This window comes from Heloderma suspectum, chromosome 15 (genome assembly GCF_057233095.1).
Source record: "Heloderma suspectum isolate Gila_16-S chromosome 15, 16-S_ref, whole genome shotgun sequence".
NCBI classification, from domain to species: Eukaryota; Metazoa; Chordata; class Lepidosauria; order Squamata; family Helodermatidae; genus Heloderma; species Heloderma suspectum.
The window spans coordinates 7,746,884-7,769,515 of record NC_139472.1 but is presented as its reverse complement, the minus strand read 5'-3'; the positions used below and the strand labels follow the sequence as shown (position 1 = coordinate 7,769,515).

At 46.7% G+C, this 22,632-nt stretch overlaps 1 protein-coding gene across 6 annotated transcripts in view; it reads right to left on the bottom strand.

Moving 5' to 3' along the window:
• The window catches only part of UBE4B (ubiquitination factor E4B), a 68,647-nt gene that overhangs the window by 32,576 nt on the left and 13,439 nt on the right, over positions 1-22,632 (bottom strand). For 3 of the 6 annotated variants that reach the window (XR_014786026.1, XM_084822019.1, XM_084822018.1), the window contains exons 2-10: positions 19,995-20,181; positions 17,549-17,684; positions 14,633-14,720; positions 12,838-12,982; positions 10,442-10,670; positions 9,350-9,739; positions 4,979-5,098; positions 1,600-1,741; positions 44-144 (exon numbers count right to left, since the gene is read on the bottom strand). Coding sequence is in view for 5 of the 6 variants with exons in the window: in XM_084822019.1 (XP_084678145.1) it covers positions 44-144; positions 1,600-1,741; positions 4,979-5,098; positions 9,350-9,739; positions 10,442-10,670; positions 12,838-12,982; positions 14,633-14,720; positions 17,549-17,684; positions 19,995-20,181 (1,538 nt within the window). In the remaining variant the exon portion in view is untranslated. The remainder of the gene's footprint in view (positions 1-43; positions 145-1,599; positions 1,742-4,978; positions 5,099-9,349; positions 9,740-10,441; positions 10,671-12,837; positions 12,983-14,632; positions 14,721-17,548; positions 17,685-19,994; positions 20,182-22,632) is intronic. The other 3 variants (XM_084822022.1, XM_084822021.1, XM_084822020.1) reach the window with 2 other exon arrangements.

Here is a 22,632-nt window from a genome sequence, read left to right as displayed (position 1 = left end):
CCGCCCTGCCAGCTTGCATGGCCACATACCAGGCTTGACTCACCTTGGTTGCGTTAAAGATCCTTGGAGCACCAAAGCAGCATGGGAAATGCACTGGGATCGGATGTTGCTCAGTAATTGGCTCACCACCGGCTGGCTGCACATCTACGAGCACCAAGCAACGATAAAATGGACAAGAGAAAACCCTAACAGGTCAACCGAAGCCGTAACAGAAGAGTCGGCCCACTGTGAACCTAACAAACTGGCACATCCCCCCCCGAATCCTTTAGCTCTATGATTCTCATATCCCAAAGAAGGCGGTTTGGGGAGAAGCCGTGGTACCACACTTGCTTTGCGTGGAGACGGTCCCAAATTCAATCCCCAGAATCTCCAGGTAGGGCTGGAAAAAATCCTTTCTGAAACCCTGGAGAGCTGCTGCCAGTCCACATCGACAGTACTGGACTAGATGGAATAGCGTCTGACAGCTTCCAATGGTCCTAGTTCTTCAGTGGAGAGGTGTCCTCCTCCCTTTCCCCTCTCCCTCTTCCCCTTGCAGACAACTTAGTTGGTGGGCCCTTTATACCTATTTCCTAATAGGAGACTGAGTGACAGTGACTCATCTAAGGCCAGAATGTGGGCCTAAGGCCAGGATGGCACTGGGATCCATGTCTCCCCAGCCAAACGTGTTGTCCAACAAGGATCAACAGCTGAGCTGTGGACTCTCCAGCTAGGCCTGAACAAGCTACTGTTGCTCAGCCCCCAATTCCCCATCTGTACAATGGGTACCATCCTGTATAATCGTGTCTAACCTCATGGAACCCTGAGCACAACATGCTGAAAGCAGCCTATCCATACTTAAACGAACTTAGTATTATGCTATTTATGGTGCTTCTTGGGTAGATTTTGTCAATGGTCTCCCAGGCCTTAGAGACTGAAAGAATGAGCGACAGTATACGAGAGAGAGAGGGAAGGAGGGAGAGCAAGCCTGTGCCCCAGGACAATTTCCTACACAGAGACTAAGTGCTGGGGCTTGCTTCATGCTCAGAGTCTAAACCAGCCTTCCCAACCTGGTTCCCTCCAGATATGATGGACTACAACTCACATAAGCCCCGGCCAGCATAGCCAATGGTCAAGGATAATGGGAGTTGCAGTCCAAAGCATCAGGAGGGAACCAGGTTGGGGAAGCCTCGTCTAAGCAATGGTGTGATTTAAGACTAGAAAGCAATTTCCTTCCATATCATATTGATTAGCAACTCTGGGGTGTTGTCTACCCCCGGGGTGGGCAGAAGATAGATGTCCAGATGTTTTGGACTTCAACTCCCAGAAGTCCCTGTCAGCATGGCTAATGGTCAGGAATGCTGGGTGCTGAAGTCCAAAACATCTGGACATTTACTTTCTGCCCACAAGCTCTCTTTTACGTGGCTTGGCTCACTTGTTTTGAGTCACACAGAGCTTTCTGCACTGTACTTTCCCTGATAAACAGTGTGATCTAGACAGTATCTCTGCCTCTCCCTGCCCCATTGTTCCCCATGACATAAAAATGGCTTCCATGTAGAAAGCTGGGGCCAGGGGGGAACCAGTTGCAGAACAGGAACCTTCTCTCTCCCCTCCAGGACATACCTTTGGTGCTTTCCTCTCCTCTATCCCCACTCTGTCGAAACATTCAATGAGGTAGTTCAGCATCTCCGTTTCCTTGCACGTCTCAATGCTGAAGTGGTCACTGCACGAGTCAGAAACACTGGCCCCTCCAGAGCCTCCGCCACTTTTAAAAATAAAAGGATAAAAAGAAAACAAGCTGAAATTGAGAGTTCAGGCTGCCTACACGGAAGCCATGTGGAGGTGGGCAGTCCACCCAGGAAGGGCCGTGGAAGTGTACCACCGGCAAGGACAACTCTCCATGGAGTAGGGTGGTTCCATATGGAAGCTATTTACACATATTACACTTCTTTCCCCAGTAGCAGTACCTCTAAAAAAGAGGGGGTGAGGAAGAGCAGTGAGAATGGCATGGATCGGACTTGTACATGTTGAACGACCCATGTAAGCCCCTATTCTATTACAGCAGCAGTGTTGAACCTCTTTGATCCTGAGGGCCAAATTCAATCTCGGGGAAGCTCTCGGGGGCCACTTTCCAGTAGTGGGAGGGGCTGAAGGCAAAGGGGGTGGAGACAAAGGCAAAGGGGGTGGAGACAAAAAATCCAGCATAGCTCAAAGCTCTTACTGCCAATAACTCTTGAGAGAGGAATTTCAACCCTTTAAAATGGGAGGAGTGGGTGAGAACATGCAAAAGTTGGGAAACTACCAAATCATGGGAGGAAAGGGAGCGGGGAAGGGAGCATGGCTAAATGGGAAACCACGGAGGGCCGGACTGGGAGTCCAGGCAGGCTGGATTTGACCCGCAGGCCTGAGCTTCTGCACCCAGCTTATGACCTCCAGTGTATAGACATCAGGTGAAGCTGGAGATAGGACAGTATGTTGGGAGGGACAGGGTTTATCCCAAGTCAGGAAAATCCCGTGCATCCAGCTAATGCAGATGAAGCATCGCAAAATAGAAGAAGCCGAAATGCAAGCCAAAAGGGCTCCTACATCTGCCTCAAGAGAAAGACATCCCTGATCTGCAGGGTGTGAGTGCTGTAAACGTCACGCACATCAGTGAAGGATATAAAGGCTACACTCTGTTAAGTAGTCATTAAGTTGATGCTTTGGTCATATGGCAGATGCCAAACATACCACCTACGGTCTCCAAAAGGCAGCTTATCACGTAACATTTGCTTTGCAGATTAGGAAGGCGGATCCTTGAGCATTTTGCAGTCAGCCATAGGAGACCTACTTAAAATTCAGGTGGCCCACCAGAAGGAGATACAGAAGGACAGCAGCTTGTTTATTTATTCCTGCTGAAACTGGGTTCTCTGTTCTGACTGCTGTTTTTATCATTCTACTTTATTATGTTTTGATCTTTGTTTTAAACCTGTGCTGTTAGCTACTTTGTGTATCCTAGTGGAAGGAAAGTGGGTTAGAAGTTTTAAAAATTAAATAAAATTGCCAGAGTTAACATTTCAGAGACATTTGCTTGTGCAGCAACATGGATGAACATCCATTTCTGACTCACAGTCTCCTCCCGTCCTCATTCAAGAAACAACTCCAGCTAAGCACTCTCTTCTGCACCTTCTGTCATTAAACCTGCATGGCCAGATATGATTGTTTCCTTTACCTTGAAGTCAACGCTCTGTAAAAAGTGCTGCCTAGGTAGGACTCGTTACATCTGTTTACAGCTGAGCCATTAATAGCTACCAACGGCTTGCTTCCTAAGAGGAAAATGTGCGGGACAGCGCAGAAGCAAACCAGTTGGGCAAATGGTAAGATTGCATGTGCAATGGCAGGCACATCTTTATACCAAATCACAGAACAAATTCCTTGCTTCTCAAGTGTGCAAACCACTCCTGAGAAAGTGGTTAAGGTGAGGCAGAAGCAGGCTATTAGTTGAATACAACATTCCCCTAACTCCTGTTCAAATGAGCACCAATGAGCTGTCACTGGAAGCATCCCACCAATGAAGAGTTCATGGCCACGTTCATGGAGGTAGTGACTCCAGTTTAGCCAAACCTTAACGTACCTTCAAGCACCTGTATAGCAGGGGTGCTGAATCTCTTTCAGCCCAAGGGCCAAATCCCATTTCAGAGAAGCTCTTGGGGGCCACGTTCCAGTGGCAGGCTGGGACAAAGCAAAACAGGCAGGGCCAAAATACTATAAATACCAGCATATTTTTAGCTTAAAGCCCTTACAGCCAGTAATAAAGCCTTAGGAGAGGCATTTCAACCATTCAGAACGGGGAGAAAACTACACAAAAGCTGGGAAACCACCAAAACGGTTGAGGGAAAGAGGGTGGGGCCAAGGGAAGTAGGTGTGGCCACCTGGGACCACAGGCAGGCCGGATTTGGTTCCCAGGGTCTGAGGTTCCTCACCCGTCTTGCAAGAACATCTAGCAGTGTCTGTTTATCTCAGATGTGAACCAGCTGCAGTTACCACTGGAAGATCTAGTGCAACCATTCGAAGCATCCCAGAGTGAACAGGGATGCTGGTAGATTGTTCCAAGAGCAGAAATCATCCTCTCTATGACTCATGGTTGAAAGTAACTAGTTAAAGTGCCCATTTCAAATGGCATTCCTCTAGCCCCTTTTAATTATTTTATTTATTTTTATTTATAATATTTATATACCGCTCCACATCAAAGATTTCGGAGCAGCGAACAAGATAAAAGAATAAAACCCCATAATTAAATTAAAACATTTAAAAAGAAACAGATTCTGAACTTAATAAACTGCAGCTGGTCACTCAGGGAAGGCCTCTAGAAATAACAATGTCTTCAGGAGGTGCTGAAAGCAACGCAATGTTGGCGCCTGCCTGACCTCCAAAGGCAGGGAGTTCCACAGGAAGGGGGCCACCACGCTGAAGGCTCTTTTCCTGGTGGACTCCAACAGGGCCATAGGTCCATGTGGAACCACAAGGAGCAATCCCTTCAATGATCTCTGTGACCAGGCAGGTTGTAAGGAAGAAGACGCTCTCTCAGGTATCCTGGTCCCAAGTTGTTTAGGGCTTTGTACACTAGTACTAATACCTTAAACCTGGCCCGGTAGTGAATAGGCAGCCAGTGTGGTTCCTTCAGCAAAGGAGTTACATGCTGAAAAGGGGCAGCTCCTGACAACAGCCGAGCTGCTGCATTCTGCACTAGCTCCAGCTTCCGGAGCAGCCTTTCACTGCTACCAGGAAATCTGGTACCAAAGCATAGGAAGAGAGTAAACGGGTTAGACAAGGATAATAGCCAACATGTGAGCAAGAACGTGGTGTGCGCGTCTTTAAAGAAGTGTTATTATGGGAACGAAATCAGATGCAAATTTTGAGAGGGGCATAAGGAAAGCAGAAAGCACTAAATGCAAAGATGTGTTAAGCTGTTGCTTTTTTAAAAGCGCCCAAGAGAGGCAAAGCCACACATTTTCTAGAATACCTGGTCCCAAACTGGACACAAGAAAAATCATCCTCGTCATCATCCTCATTTTCTTCGTCAGAACTGTCGCCAGACACATCAGAAACGGCAAGGAAGAGGGAGAAAGGGTTGTCGTACATACTACCGTGACAAAGGCAAATATGGAGCAGTGAGTACAAGAGAGGAGAACAGCGAAAGAAAGGCCAAAAAGGGTGTGGTGGGAATACAACGAGTACTTATTTTTGCCAGTATAATCCTCACTGCAAGCATGCAGCAAATCAAGCCTGAAAAACATCAAAGTCAGCAAAGTTTTCACTCCAGGTTAATGAAGGCCAAGCAGACATCTCTCTCTCTCTCTCTCTCTCTCTCTGTTGGCATTTGTTTTCAAGAGGAGTCCTTTGAGAGGAATTACTGTAGCAATTGGCTGTGCATGTCTGTATGCATGTTTTAAAGGAGAGTTCCTTTAGAAGAATTAAGGTAGCCAGTCACTCGCAGAAGCCCTTTGATTCTCTCCCTAACTTGTCAGAGTTGCCTTATACAGAGTCAGACAGTTGGTCCAGCTAGTCCAGTACTACCTATTCCACCTGCTAAGAGTCTCCCCAGTATCTCAGGATGGGCTCTTCATGTGAAGGGACCTTCTCTTCGTGGGAAGCATGTGCTCTACCACAGAACAACAGAGCTTCCTCAAGGAAAGATAGGAAGCTGCCTCACACTGAGTAAGACCACCAGTCCATCTAGCCCAGGGGTACACAACCTTTTTGGCCCCCAGGGCCACATGGAGTGGCGCCAGTGCAGCTGCACACACATACACACACAGCCTAGGAGCTCCCTTGCTGACACTAGCAAGGGAATTCCTGGGGTTTCTCTTGCTAGCACTAGCACAGGAATCCCTTGCTTATCTCCAGTCTCTCGTCAGAGATGAGATCAGGAAGGGGTCCCCTTGCTAGCACAGGAAACCCCAGCCAGAAGCAGAGGACTCTGGCGGACCTCCAGAAATGGCTCAGCAGGCCATACTTTTGCACCCGTGGTGCTGTCTATTCTGAATGGCAGAAGCTATCCAAGGTCAGAGGCCAAAGTCTTTCCCAGCCCTGCTTCCCACAGTCGTTTGGACGAGAGACTCCAGGATTGGCTCTGGGACCCTCTACATGCACAGCATATGATCTACACATTACTAAGCAACAGCCCCTCAGGGGTGGCCTGTCTTGAACTATCGGGCCTTGTTGTCTAGTGGCAAGACTGCTACCCACTGAGCTGACCAGGCCTCTGGCTGGGCCCCTACAGGGAATTCTGCATAGACTTGCTCAACCTAAACACTGGAGCACTTCTCCAATTCTAACGGGTCCAGGTCCTGCAATTCCAATTGGCTCCCAATGACCTTACTTTCCATATGACTAGTGCTGGCTGCAGGCTTCGGAGGGCCCTTGCGTAGGTCACCCTCAGTTGACCCCCTCCATCACTCTTGCTCCTCTTCCTCTTCCTCATCATGGCTCCTGCTTGCTGGCTTGGCAGGCAGAGAGCCCGGGAGCAAGCAGGCCGTGGCATCTCCTGCTCCTCCTTCTCACCACCGTCGCTGCCTGGGCCAGAGCAAGACGCAGGGGAACAAGCAGGTTGCGCTGCAATAGTGAAAGAGGAGGAGCAACTCCAGGGGGTTCTTGTCAGTGGGCCCCTGCTGGGGGTGGGCTCTCAGCAGGTGCCCAACCACTCCTACCCTTGACGCTGGCCCTGGCCGGAATATCCCACACAGAAATCCCACACGGCACGGAGAGCTTCGGCTATTGGGTGATATAGAAATGAAATGAATGAATGAATGAATGCTGAGAAAAATTCTACCCAAGCTGCAGTGCCAGCTCCAGATTCTGAGGGCCCTTGGGGAAGAAACCCTCAATGGGCCCGCTCTCTCAGTGAGCTTAGTTTCTCACTGCCATTGTCAGCAGCTGCTCCTCCTCCTCTTCCTCATCGTGGCTCCCACTTGCTTGCTTGACAGGCAGAGAGCCGGGGAGCAAGGAGGCCACGGCATCTCCTGCTCCTCCTCCTCACCCCCACCACTGTCTGGGCCAGAGCGAGAGGCCGATGAACAAGCCAGTGATGTTCTGGGTCAGTTTCAACCAGCTACTCAGGCCAAGGACAACCTTGAGTCTTGCCCCCTCTAACACCTACTTGCTGTTTGTCTTCCTTCTTCTGCCCAAGTGCCGCATCCAATCATGTGGCTTAGGGCACCTGATCACACATATTCCCAGCTTGTTCCTCGACCCCACTGCCACGCTAAACTGGCCTCACGGGCAAGTTAATGACCTTGGCCGGATCTCTGGCTTCTCATCTTACTCAGCCTTTGGATGTTCACCTCATTTGGCCTGCTGACACCCACTGCAACCTGGCTCCCATGAGACCAGTGCATTGACGCCTGGCCTGACCAAGAGTCTATCAAGGCTTTCCACCTCTGTTGGGCCAAATCCTGACAGAACCACTTGAGCCTCAGCTGCTGATACAACGCATAGGGACATAAGCAGCTGCCTTATATGAGGTGAGGCTCTTTATCCATCCAGCTGTTTGCTCTGATTAGCAACAATAGCTGGGTTCACACAATACGCTAACCCACATGCAATGGTTGAGTGTGGGTTGTAGTTGAACCATGGTTTGTTGGTTGAACTGTGGGTTAGCGTGTTGTCTGAACTCAGGACACTTTCCTCAGGGTGGCTTGCTAATCTTGCAGAGTGGCTTATTTTTCTCCAGCAAGCCACCTTGAGAACCCACGGTTTGTTGCTGGGTTGTTCAGGGAGGTTAACAACCCAGGATATGGGTGGGGTTAATAGGACCATAACAGTATGTGTGTGTCCCTGGAGCACTCCCAATTCAGAACCTCGACACAGGCTGGAATCCTGAAGGTGCTGCGTATCAGGCCGGTATTGGGAGTCCATTTGGCACTGATCCTATGGGGGTTCCCAGTGACTGTAGGGACGTGAGCATTATAATCTTGCTCTGTAGTTTCTTACTGCACCTATTGCCCTGTAGTGTTTTGCTTTCTTGCTGTGTTAGTTTATTCCTGCTTAATAAAACCTTTAGCCTGCACCTGTTAGTGTGTTCATTGTTTCTGAATTCCAAAAAGAAGCAGCACCTCATGGCAATACAATTGCCAACACATCATGTTGTGAATTGCCCAGAGCTTCGACTATTGGGAAATATAGGAACATAACGAATGAATAAATGAATGAATGAATGCTGGGGCTGGTAGGAGTCGAAGCCCAAACCTTTGGAGGCAACTGGTAGGGGAAGGCTGTCCTAGACACGCTGGTTTTAACGGGACCACAACACCTGCAATCCAAAGACACTGTCCAGCCCTTGCCGGTGGAAACAGAGTGGGGAGCATGAAAGCCAGGAGGAGCAGTCAGCAAGCCTAGCTGCAAATAAGGACAGGCCAGAAAAGCAAAACAGAGTTCTGAGTCTACCTGCTAAGGAGTTTAACCTGAGCGTTAAGCAGATGAATAGCATTTATAAAACACACGCACCTCCAACACGGGAATTAATTTCAATGCCGGGAAGTGCTTCGTCAACAGTTAGGCAGCTAGGTAGAGGTTTTATGGCACAGCTGCATCGAGGCCATGTTGCTCCGTACACAAGATCACAGTTCAAGCAGCCCCCGTTAAAAGCCAGTGTGGTGCTGTGGTTAGAGTGTTGGACTGGGACTCAGAATAATCAGGTTCTAGTCCCCATTGACACTCACTGTGCGACTTTGAAACAGCCACCGATCCTCACCTCAACCTACCTCACGGGGTTGTTGTGGGGATAAAAATGGAGGCGCAGGAGGATTATGTAAGCAGCCTTAGGTTCTTTGGGGGAAAGAATTCCCAAGCTGGCTAGGGAATACTGGGAGCTGAGGACTTTGTCCTGTCTAAACATGCATAGGATTGCACCATTATTTACTTACTGCATTTCTATACTACCAAATAGCCAAAGCTCTCTGGGCAGCTCACAAAGTGAAAAGTCAAAAATACAACACGGTAATACATAAAACCTTTAAAAAGTTCAAAACAGCACAACCCCAAAGTAAAGACCTCTCAACCTTTTTCATGTATCGTGCAAACAGGCACACGCATGTCCCTTTCTCCATCTCCATCATATTTCTGACCAACATCGCTTCCCCTGTGCTGCCTACAAGAGGCCACGAGTATCACAAACCCTGTGCCCAAAGCGGTGTAGCTCAACAACGCTTGCTTGCAGTCAGTGCATTAGCTTGGCTCAAACACAAGTTAGAAACGCAACCAGAGGAAAAAAGCAGATTACAAATGAGTTAGTTAGCCAGCCGAGATCTCTGTGTAAGTTCTTCCAAAGCACACCACACCACCGCAACCCTGCACGACAAACAGCAAACGCTTCAGGTCGCAAGACAAAATATACCTAGAAGGTGTCCTGCTCAAGACAGAGGGGCGTCTGCTGACAGCAGTGAACAGAGGCAGTGCCATAGCTACAGGTCTAAGTCTGGACGAACTGGACGAGGTCCCTGGAGGACTAGCACTCGCGACAGGAGGAGTGGGAGAGTGGGAGAGGATGGAGGTGCCTGCTGAGGGCAGGGCAGGAGGGGCTGGAAAGTGAGCCACTGTATATGGGCGGTACCTCGGGGAGGAGGGCTGGACACCCAATGGGCCTGCTGGCGTGACAAGAGGGCTGACGGGAAGGGAAGGGACAGGGGTGGGGGCAACCGGGCTGGCGGAAGAGGCAAGAAAAGAGCCAGCCAAAGGTGTGTGGCTTGAGAAAGTGAAAGTAGGAGCTGGGCTGGTTCCATAGAGACTACGACCAATGAACGGGGAGGGAGGGAGGGAGGAAGGGAGAGAGAGAGAGAGAGAGAGAGAGAAATTGGCAACTGATAGAGTAAAAGGGGAGAGAAAGATACAAAAATAGACAAGGCAGCTCAACATTTCTCCTTCTAGATCAGCCTTCCCCGAATTAGTGCCCTCCAACTGTGTTGTACTACAATGCCCAGCATCCCCCAGCCAGCATGACTGGCTGGGGGATGCTGGGCATTGTAGTACAACACATTTAAAAGGCACCAGGTTGGGGAAGGCGCAAAGAGGCTGATTGCTTACTTCGCTCTATACCCATTTATATGCATAAATTTGAAAGCTAAACACCTATTAAAGAAGAGGAACAGCTGCTGTTTGCAGGCATATTTCCTGTGAAACACAAGCTTCTGGCATCCCAGAAGTCTCTGCTTTTATTTAACCGGGGGGGGGGGGGATGACCCACAAGCTTCTTGCTTTCCTCACTGCAGAAGAAACCTGGGGATGAGGGAGGAGAAAACAACTACAGAGAAATCCTGCTTAGAGGTCAGCTATGCTTCAAACGGATGCTTGCCCCTTCCACATGTCCCATTCTCCATCGCCTTGCCTTTTTGCCGAATTGGGAAGAGAGAATTAGCTCAGTACACGTGCTCCCTGCTTTTTCCCTTCCAACATTAATATGGAACTCAGCTGCCTGTGAAGCCAAACTTACCTCGATAAGGAACTGGAGCCAAACGAGCCCACGTTGCAGAAGATGGGGCTCGTGCCTGGATTGGAGCCCGTGTTTAGAACCAGGTTTCTATCTGGTGACCGGGCAGCAGCTGTGATGGGCTGCGACGTGGCTGTCAAACTGGCAAAGGGGTTTTCTTCCCTTGACTTGGTCGACATCATCAGAACTTCCATCAGGATCTGCCCAATCAAGTCTTTAAAGTCTGAGAACACTTTTGAGGAGGGAGAAAGAGCATGCGATGTGAACATCCTCCGTGCTACGGGTCTTGTATGCAAAACACGGGGCCACGCCCGGTGAGACTATGAGATTCTTATCACATATTGATTCATTTGATTTGTACCCTGCCCTTCTATCAAGAAATATCACACCCTAAGGCAGCTTACAACCATAAACAAAACTTATAAAAATAAAAAACATAGGAAGTTTTTTAACATTATCAGCAATATCAGCCACAACTAGGTTATGGCATCGCATCAGCTGCTTCAGTTTTAAAAACAGGCATTGCGAAATATCTGAAATCACTGGCAAAACATGTTAGTCTGCCAACAGAACAGGCTGAGTGCTATCCATCCTCAGCTCACGACAACAGTGGGAGCTGAGCCACCCACAGGATCTAGTCCTTCCCCACGCATACACTGTGGTGCCCATTCCGACACCATCTGCTGATGACAAAGGCATTTGGAGGCTCCACAGAGGGAAGTCAAACACAGCAGTCAGATGGGAGTTAGTTGGCCTGTGGTGCAAGCCAACTCACTGCAGGGATCTCCCACGGAAAGAACTACAGTAATTGCCCACCTTGCATTTGTTTAAAGGGGACAGAGCACATGGACAACGAACAGAGCTCAGCAGCGGATCTGCTGCCCCCCAAAATGGTAAAATAAATGTCATCTGGAGCAGCTATTTTGCCCCCTTTTTGACCCTGTTGGTGCTCCATAGTTGCTCCAAATGTCTTTCTGATGCTGCATCGGGGAGGTGCAGCCCACAGGAGGAGAGATCCAGGAGGGGAAAAGGGCCCCAGGACCTCCCAAAATTGCCCACCCCTGAGTTAAGGGATCTCAGGTAGCAGAGTTAGAAAGAAACCCTGCCTGAGAACGTGAGAGTCAGTAAGAGGAGACAGTACTAAGCCAGATGGACTAATGGGCTGAATTGTGACTAAGGATTATGAGAAATTTATTTCAGTCCGGTTTTGGCCAGAATTTACCCAGTTTGCGCATCCCGGCAACAAAGGTGGACCCAAACACAATCTGTGGTTGAAGTCCTTATATTTCCGGGCCTGGAATGTGATTCACGGAACACACAAGGAACGTCCTCGAAAAATACCTACATTCCAAAAAATGCACATAAAAGAGTGCATAAGTTTTGTCTGTTTTCAAAAACGTGCACAACTAATGTGTACATTTGGAAAAACAGGCATGAAAATGCAGAAGTATTTTGTACAAAAAGGAAAAAACGAAGCTCCCAATCTGATACAGACATGAGTTGGAACGAGCTTTGAGGTGGAATTCAGAGAAACCCAATGAGCCTGGGTTTTGCTGATTTGCACATTCCCAGTTGTGACATACTGACCTTATACAATGTCCAGAACACACACAGAAGGAAAGGGTGTAAGTAGGGAAACTTTCGTTCGGGATAGAATCCTAACTCAGCAATATGTTAAAGATCAGGCATCTTTGTTTCAGCTTCCATTTTTTAGTTATTTTTCCTGAGTTTTTAAAAAACTTTTCTGTCTCTTCTGTTGTTACTGGGTTTTGTTCACCGTTTCAGTTTATCTTCACTTGTTTTGTTACCTTGTTTTATCTTATGATATTGAAAACTGCCTTGAGTAGTTATTCATTTATTTATTTTTTTAATTTCTTGGCTGCCTTTCAGGGCAGAAGCCCTCCCAAAGCAGCTCACAGCAAAAAAAATTACATAAAACCAGTTAAAATATTAGAAGCGATAAAAACATAAACACAACAAAATAGTGATAAAAGCAACAATAAAAGCCGACAATAAAACCACCAACAGCAAAAACAGCAACAACTTTTAAAAAAATTTTGCCTACTGAGGATGGTGGGATATAGTTTTTAATCTAAATAAATACATTTTTTTGGAAACTGAGAGTTAAATTTGTTGTTCAACTCTGAATGTTCCTTTTGTTTTTGTTATGGCTTACAGCTACAGAATAAAATGACTGCTTCTACAAACAAACAAACAAACAAACAAACAAACATACATACATACATATACCTGAGTAAACAGGGCTGAGAAAGGCTATTATTAGAGATGGAACTGCTGCTGATGGCCCATCTAAGCGGCACCAAGTCAGATGGACTGTACCCTGCTTCTGAATTCAGCAGCCTTAACAAAGCACATGGGAAAACACTTGAGTTACTTACCATCTTTCGGGTTCTGTTTAAACTGCTCAGAAAGAGAAGTTAGGAAGATAACATCTCTGTCTCGGTCCTTCCAGGAGACCCGGAAGATCTTGCTAACTAGCTGCAAGGCTTGCTCCTCTGATATTTCTGATCCTGATGGGGGCTCCTTACCAGAGGAAAAAAAGAGGGGGAAACAATGATCATTTCCACAAAGATATAAAACATCAGTTGCTCAAGATCATGTATAGCCAGCTGCCTTCCCCAACCTGGTGCCTTCCAGATATTTTAATTTTTTAAAAAAATATTTATTAAATTTATATCCCACTCTTTTTCCTCCTTGAGGAACCCAAGGCAGCATACATAATCCTCCTCCTCTCCATTTTATCCTCACAATGACAACCCTGTGAGGTGGGTTGGGTTGAGAGTCTGTGACTGGCCCAAAGTCACCCAGTGAGTGTCCATGGCCGAGTGGGGACTAAAACCCGTATCTCCCAGCTCCCAGTCCAACACACTAGCCACTACGATTGGCCATCCTGGCTGGGGCTGATGGGAGTTGAAGTCCAATAAATCTAGAAGGCACCAGGTTGGGGAAGGCAGATGTATAAATATATCATGGGGTTAGTTGCCTCTTTAACCACCACTTTTATAGATGGTGGGATCGCACCCACCCCTGCCAGTTCAGTGTACATATGAGCTTTGGGATGGAAGTATGGAACGCAGGGAATGTAGCTGTTCTAGATTAGGGAGTCCAAAGCAGGTCAACATATTCTTATGTACGGGACATCCAGTTTCAACAGATCCACTGAATTGGCAACAGCAGATCAGAAGGACAGGGCATCAACTGTTTCAGGATTTTGTATCCCTCAAGAATACAAAAAATGGCCTGATGATTGGGGGGTGGGGAGACACACTTCATTTTACATTTACAACACTAAAGATAACTTACATATACCCATTCAACAGAACAGATGGCTCAATCCAAATTTATTCTTACATCCATTTTCACACCCTACCTAGGTTTTGTTATATTTACATGTATCCAGCACTCTTAATGGTGCAAATAAATAGCTTTATATTTCATCCTTTTTGCTAGGTATTTGCAAGTTACTTCTGGAGAAGGTTTCAAAAGGCATCCACAGCAACACAACTTTTTCCAGTTTGCTTTAACACAAGGAGACAACTTTTCTACAGACGTAAGTTCCCATCTTATCAACATACAATCCATAAACAGGTAAACTTGCACCTTTTCAGAACCTTGCAGTATTGCAATTATAGATACTTTAAATTAATTTCTGCAGTTGTTTTAGGAAACTAGCAAAACCCCTACCAGCAAATGGAAGACTTCTTGCACAGAGGTGATCTTGGTGACTACTCCTCTCCTAAGTACTTCCAGAGCTCTGTAAAAGCCCAATCTTCCAGAAGCAATGGAATTCCTCTTTATTCAGACAATCATCACATCACACATCATACTAAATTAATTCTATACTTTAGCTCTGTGCTGTGTGAAGACGTCCTTCCCTTTATCTATCTTGAATCTCCTACCAATCAGCTTCATGGGATGACCTTGTTGCATTCTATTATACAAGAAAAATGTCTCCTTATCCGCTTTCTCTACACCATGCATCATTTTGTACATCTGTCACTTATATGATAGCACGTTTCTTACTATTATGTGCCCCAAGACCTTGAAACTAGGTTGAGTAAATAAATATAAATAAGTAAATAAACCTTTACTTTCAAACACATGCACGCATTACTCCATAAAAGGTAACCGTCAAGCGTCCCACCCTTTCCCTTCCCATTGCAACTCACCCACCTTATCAGTGAGGCTCCTTTTCTCCCTTCGGTCATTTTCATCAACTTCCATGTTTTCGATTCCTGAATCAACATCCACCTGGGACATACTGGAAATAAAAGACCCATTAATCTCCGGACATTTCAAAGGGCCTCACTTACAAAAGCTGATGACCAAAACAGACGGCTGCAGTTCAGTGAAGGAAGCTGAAGGAGAAAAGGACTGACACACAGAAGAACAGCCGGAACCATAAAAAGGCTGCAATTAACAGCCAGTAGTCAATAGCTTAGGCTTCCACAATCTATCATTCATTTTGCGCTTGCTTCCGAGAAAGCCCGCACAACTTGGAATCCAAACCTGAAACAGCCATAAAGAGGAAACATATAGAGTATCCCATAGGGAACTAAAAAAAACCTCTCCTGTTTGTGTTGGTGCTTTCATAGGATTCCAAAAGAAAGAGCACAGAACATGCATGGGGGGGTATATTCGATTCTGCAGACTTGTTTTAGAATGGCATGACCCTAAAATATAATGTTCTAGGATGGCATAAAATAGTAGTGCTTTACAGCCACAGAATGTTTGTGACAGACATAGAAGAATGGGAGCCTTTTAGAGTTTTCTGGAATGCAAAACTAGGAATCAGGGTAACCCCTTTTCCCCTTATGAGTGTTAATTTCTGTAAAGATATTAAATATTAAGTGGTTTGATGATTTCAGAAGTTTCCCCCTTGTTTTTGCTGTTGTATTTGTTAATGAACTGAAGTTTGGAATCAATCATTCCTTGGGGGGGATTTAAACCATCCAGAAAGCTTTGGCTATGGGGCGGTACAGAAATGTAATAATAAATATCTTAATTATTAAAATTTAAGTGTGAGACCGAAATTACTTTATGTACGTTTATAGCAACCACGTCTAATTGTTGTCATTGTTATTATAGGAGACTGTTTAGAGAAAGATATGTATGAATATTGTCTAATGGAATTCTTTCCTTTTGAATTAAGTTTGTGTGTGTTATGAATTATACGTTTAACCAATTTCTCAAATTCAAAAGAAAAACATTAACATGACCCTGTAAGGTAAGTGCCTTCACTTGCAATCATGGAATTTATTCATTTATTTATTAGTAATACTTATATACCGCTTAATATAATAAAATCCCTAAGTGGTTCACATATAACTATAAAAAACATATTTAAAATGCACTATTAAAAACAATTGCAATAACGAAGACCAGTAGGACGGAGCAGCGTATGATTAATTGCAATAATTACAAGCCAGAGAAAGCCTGTGTGAAGAAGTGCGTTTTTCGGAGGCGTTTGAAACATACCACATTTTAGGCCTCCCAAACTGCACAGGGAAGGGTTTTCCAGAGGGTGGGTGCCACCACCGAGAATATATTATGGTATTATATGATCAAGATATTATGTCAAGTGGTCACAGGTATGCTCCCCTGATCCCATCAGCAAATATTCACCTGACTGGAGAGCCTTCCCTTTCCTTCCTTAACTTATGGGAGAAGGATCTGCAGTCATGGGAACTGAAAGAAGGGGTGCCACGCTTGCTTCTTACCCCAGACTCTGCTGTCCCCAGATAACTTGGGCAAAAGGCATGATAGCCCACCCCCCAAATCAATGGCTCCCCTGTTCCTCTGCACTCCTCTTCTTGCTGCAGCTGCCCTTTGCTTCTCCTTTCACCTTGCTAAATATCTAGACTGCAACTGCTTTACACACCACCGTCACCCTTATGAGATTATGTTTTAAGCAGTTATACCTGCTACGCATTATGAATTATTGAAAAATCTTATCAGCCACTCTGATCGGTTTTTAAGTACTGAGAGCTTTCATTAAGTTATCAGCTTCTATTTTTTCCTCCCTTTTGGACTGTGACTCCTACAATTGATCCCCCATTAAAAGAAAAAGTTATCTATGCCATCCTTCTCGAACTATAGAGTTGTAATGTAATGTAATTTAATGTAATGTAATGTAACTATTACATCTCTTTAGAATGAGGGTAGGGACGTGCATACAAGCAAAACCTGAGCTGGAAGTTCTCCAGATTCCATATCAAAGTTCGTTCTGTCTCATGCCCATATCAGATTGCAATCTTGTTTTCTTTTTGCACAAAAAATCGCACATATTCTTCCAAGTGTACACATCAACTGTGCACATCCTTAAAATGTACGCATTCTTCTTCCATCGATTAAAGTATGTTTGTGCACATTTCTCAAAAGTACACAATTTTTCATGGGCATTTTCCAAAACTACGCATGCTGCTGAATAGGGGGGGGCACAAGCCACATTGTAAGCTCGGAAACATATGGACTTTGACTGTAGATTATGAAAGAGTCTGCGTTCGGAACAGGAGGTGCGAGCTGGGTAAACCCTGATCAAAGATGAACTGAAATGAATGTTCTCATGCATCCCTAGATTAGGGTCAGTCACTGCCATCTCAAAGGAAAGGTACCCCCTACTGATAACGTAGCATATGACCCACCCCCCTGCAGCTACCAACCCAGAGGTAGGAGAGGAGTGCGCAGAGTTTGGCAGCTCTGACAAGATTTGCCAGGAGGGCACTTTAGCACCCACTGACAAAACTTGTTGCCAATCAGAGCTTTTCAGAAGGGGCATCTCAAAACAGCCTTACTGATAATTCCACAAAAAGTACTAGAATGCAAGATTTTCCTACTAGCCTACCTACCTATGCCAGTTATTTCTGGGCTGAAATTAAAGAACCACTTTACTTTCGTAAAGGTACCCCGCCTGATCTCCCACAGGTGATCTAACTCCCCATCAGCAGCAGCCAGGCAAGCAGCTATGTTAAAGCCACTGGCCAGGGCAAAAACCGCATGTACTGCTACTGTGGGAGCCAACATCAAGCGTGCAGAAGCAACCCGAAATCTGACGGCCTTGAATCAGAGACCAGACGGAATCCTGTCTACCTTTTCTCACAGGAGACGCCATCAATATCCATACTCTGCGACCGGGAGAGGGACTGAGATTGCGTTTCGAGGCTATTCGACGGAGAGCTGCTGAGCGAACTAACACCTTCACTGCTCTGGCTTCGGTGGGCTACACCTTCAGGGAAGACACCAGAAAGATAGCATTAATTATTTCATTTGTGAGATGTATTAACACCTTTCTGCGCCCCCCCCAACACACACACAAAATGTTGCAGTATATGCTCACCCCCTAACAATAGCACTCCTATTCAGGGTTCCAACTAGTCGTGTCTTTCTTCCAGATTACTTTAAGCCGGCCTTCCCCAACTCAGTCGCCTCCAGACGTTTTGGGCCCCAACTCCCAGAAATCCTGACCACTAGCCACATTGGCTGAGGCTGATGGGAGCTGAAGTCCCAAACATCTGGAGGAACCAGGTTGGGGAAGGCTACTGTAACCCCTTGGAGGTCCAGCCCCCTGTTGTCCCTTTTCTTTTCCAACTGATGTGCTACATCCTGTAGTGCTTGGAGACCACAAAGCATGATCTCTGTCCTCGCTGGGCTCTTTTGGGGGGAAGGGGAGGGAGGCATTGCCCCCTTTTCATTTTGTTTTTTGTACTTCATAGTATGCCATACAATGCCTCCCCATCCTCTGTTTCTTTGCTCTCTCCAGCCCCCCGACGGGCCTCTAAGCCTGTCAAGAGACAGCACGCTGGCGGGGGCAGGACTGTGGCTAGAGAAGACATAGGATTTTCGTATTCTGGCCTCTCCCCTCCCTGCACACCCTCTTTTAGACCTCTGTGAGGCCATTTTTACAGCCTCAGAATGCAGGTGCCATAGTTCTTTCCACGGTGGTTGTGAGGGGGTGGGGGTGGAGAGAGGGATGGATACTGGAGTCCCACTCCCAAGATCATAGCATTGTCTACAGCCTTGGAATGGGGGACTCTGAAGAATCCAGGACCACAGGATTGCTCTCTCCACTAAGCAAAATAATGAAGTCTTCAGACATATCAGGGAACACCAGTTACTTTAATATCAAAACTGGAAACTTTCCATCTCCTTCTCTAGCATGAAAAAGAATCCATGAATAATAACAAAGCAAAGTACAGAAAAGGAAACATCACCAACACTGCTGCCCTCTCCCAATCTACATGTTGTATGGCAAGAAATATAGCATTTATATTGCTTAGCTCTGGAACAGGCAATCAATCAATTAATCTATCTATATATCCCCTTTCCAGTAGACTATTCTAGTAGTAAGAACTGTGGGTAATCACTAATTAAAATGAAGATTTCCCTCACATCTCTTTTAAACACGAACAATATTGAATTCAGTACTGGAGTCAGCTAGCCAAATTGATTTCTTGAAGTAAACAAATAAGGGAATGGCTATACATATGTTACTTGAGCTGCTTCAAACAGGGAAGAGAACTCTCTTTATTGTTATATTGCTCTCAATCACAAGGTCAATGTGCAAAATTGAACGACAGTGGCAGCAAACCACGGTCTTATCCAAACTCCAGGGGTGGAGTGGGGGTTAAGGGGGAAGAAAGGAGAGCAAAGAAAAATTAGTATGTACAACATTTATTTATTTTATTTTTGATCCACCCAACCACACACGTCCTCTAGCTAACGGCCATGCTGGCTGGGGCTGTTGGAGCTGTTTCCCAGCACATCTGGAGGGCACCAGGTTGAGAAAAGCTGCCATAAACCATGCGGTGCATTTCCACAAGATAATTGAAGCAGAAAAGGAAATTCTATTTCTTGACTGTGCTTATCAAATTGCCATTTTACATGAAGAAACCAAACAACGTGCAAATGTTACTCCACGCTGTAGCTGAAGGCACAGTCTGAATTCCTAAGGAGCCAGCATTCATTTTATTAAGATACCCAGGAACCAAATGCATGGGACTTTTGTTGCCCTGTTTTACTCTAGCTTTATGTGCTGGAGTGTTTCCGTTCTTTGCCATTGCTTTACCTCAGCTTTATTATGTACTGCTTTTATTCATTGTTTTATTCTTTGTATGTTATATATTTAATGTATTGTACACCATCCAGGGAACTTGGATTATTGGGGGGGGGGTTAAAAGAATAAATCAGGGGCGGGGAACATCTTTCAACCTGATAGCCAAATTCAATTTTGGAGAAGCTCTCGGGGGCTGCATTCTAGTGGTGGGCGTGGGCGTGGATACCAGCATATTGCAGCTTAAGGCTCTTACTGCCTGTAACTAAACCTTGGGAGAGGCATTTCAACCTTTCAGAATGGGGGGAAATAGCACAAAAGCCATAAATACACCCAACTGGAGAGGAGCCATCTGAGGAACCACAGAGGGCTGGATTGCGACCCTGGGAAGGCCAGATTTGGCCCCCGGGTCTACAGTTCCCCATTCCTGGTATGTATGAATACGTAAATAAATTACAAAATCAGAGTGATTGGGCTGTAGCTTACCTGATGCGCCAATCGGAGAGGTAGCAGGGGTCATGCTGTGAACATTCAGCCCGAGACTATGGGGTGCTGCAGGTGATGGAGCTGCTACAGGCGGGCCCGGCAGGTTCTCCCTCTGTGGAGACGTAAGCGGCGTGGTGGGCTGGGAAGAAGGCCCACCAGCAAGCCGGGCAAGACGCCTTCGACGGATCTACCACAAAAAAGGGGTTAAGCTCGCACTGCATTTGGGGGTTTTAATCCTCCAAGGCACCAAAAAAAGAGGACTAAGGATCAAACTAGAACATGTTTAAGATACAGGAAAGGTCCACATTCTGTACACCAGGGGCACTGAACCTCTTACAGCCAAATTCCATTCTGCAGAAACTCTTGGGGGCCACATTCCAGTGATGGGTGGGACAAAAGGCGAATAAGGTGGAGCCGAAAATACCAGCATATGTTGTTTAAAGCTGTCACTACCAGTAACTAAGCCTCAGTAGAGGCATGTCAGCCTTTTAAACTGGGTGAAAACCGCACAAAGGCTGGGAAGCCACCACATGACTGGTGGTCGGGGGGGAGGGGTGGGCACAGGAAAGGGGGCATGGCCATCTAGGGACCCCGAGGGCTGGGTTTGGCCCCCAGCCCTGAGGTTCTGCACCCCTGCCCTATACCACCCAGGCGTCTACTTGAAGGAATAGCAGGGGAGTTCAAGCTAGGCATGCCAACACCACAGACTAGAATCACAGGAAGCTGCATTACATCAGGTCAGGCCATTGGTTCATCGAGCCCAGTATTGTCTATTCTACCTGGAAGCTGCCAGAGGTCTTTCCCCATCACCTGCTTCCCCTCATCGAACCTGCGACTTTCCCCATGCAAAGCAAGTGCTCTGCCACTAAACGACGGCTGTTCTTAGAATCCCGAAAGCCGATCCTGGACGTTGCTGAGGGAAGCCAGTAAACCTGGCCTCACCCGGCAACAGCAAACTGCACCAGACAAACTTTCCTAAGGGAGAGAGTTCCAGAGGCAGGACCCCGCTACAACCTGCAGTCACCACCCACTTCGTATCTGCCAGGGGCAGTACCCCGAGAAGGGCCTCTGAGGCAGATCTTAATGCACGGGCAAGCTTTTGTGGGAGGAGGCGGTCCCAGAAGTATCCTTGTACAGTAAACCTTATAGCAACCTAGTAAATAAGCCCACAAAAATTACTAGCCTGCAATAGCCTGTATTTCCATACTGGCAGCAGAGGGAGGACACTTGAATTGAATTTGTTTTGTATGTGGCACAGAGACCATTACAAAATACACCACCATATAAAATATAGCAACGCACCAAACAGCGACACATGTTCACAAAAGGTCTATAACAGATTATCTCTTTTCCAGTCCGCCACACAGAAGGGATACTAGTCTCTTAGCATGCTAGTAAAAAAACAACTTGTCTTTGAACAAACTGCCAGAGGAGGGACAGAGCTAATGGACAGGTCTCCCTTCTACCATGGCTAGCATGGAAACCAAGCTGGCTGTTGGAGGAAAGACAGAGAGATGCATCCTTCCTCCACCAGCCCACTGTCACTCACCTGAAGGAATTCATCGCCTGTGGCAACCAGGCAAGCTGTGAAACACAAAGCTGTCTAACACTATTCCCAACACTTCACAGGTTCGCATGTCACAAAGCCACCATGGTTTAATTTACCCACGGGGCTTATCGTCACACGCTGGCCAATGTTTTTACAACACAAGCCGCGGTGGGGGCATGCTGCAGCTTGACATGTCATGCGAACCCAGCCAGGGTGGGTTGTTCCCATGGCTGAGAAACCACCCACAACCCATGGGCTGTTTTAAGGTTGCAGGTGGTTTGTTAACCATGCCAACAATCCATCCTGGCCGGGTTTGCACAACACGACAAGCCGTGGCTTGCAACAAACCCCGTGGGTAACCAGACAGTGGCTTGTCGTGATTTGTGAAGAGGCCCATTATCGCAGTGTCCCTTACATACTGCAGTGGTGCTGGGGAAGGGAGAGAACAGGCCTCTTGGCAAGTCCGTGGCTGAGCTGAGATGCAGGTTGGGTACTTCACAATTTGGAACCCACCCTCTTACCCAGCGCTGGCTCCAGGTTTCTGACGGGCCTTGAGAAAGACACCCTCCATGGGCCCCCCTCCCTCAGTAAATCTACCTTCTCGCTGCAGTCATCACCAGCTGCTCTTGCTCCTCCTCCTCCTCCACTTTCTCATCATTGCCACCATTTGCTTACTTGACAGAAAGCCAGTGAGCAAGTAGGTAGTGGCATCTGCTCCTCCGCCTTGTGTTGCCCTGGCTGTGGGCGTTGAACTCTTAGGTTAGAAGTGCCAAGATAGTGATAAATCAGACTCAAAGGTTTGCTTACAAGGAGACTTTGAGTAACTTACAGCACACAGGCGTCCCCAATGGTTGGATCAAACAGCTTCTCTGAACCCTGAGCACAATGGGTCTTATACCATACATGTTAGCAATAGGCAGCGTAACAGCAGCACGTGCCCCTAGCATCCATTCTCAGCACAGGCTAGAAGTGTTTGGTTCTCAGGCACAGCCACCTGTAAACAGACTTTGCTTCCCAGGCACATCAGAGATAAAGATTCTCCTCATTAGCAAGGAACGCACCACGAAGGCTGTTATCGGCCTTTTGACT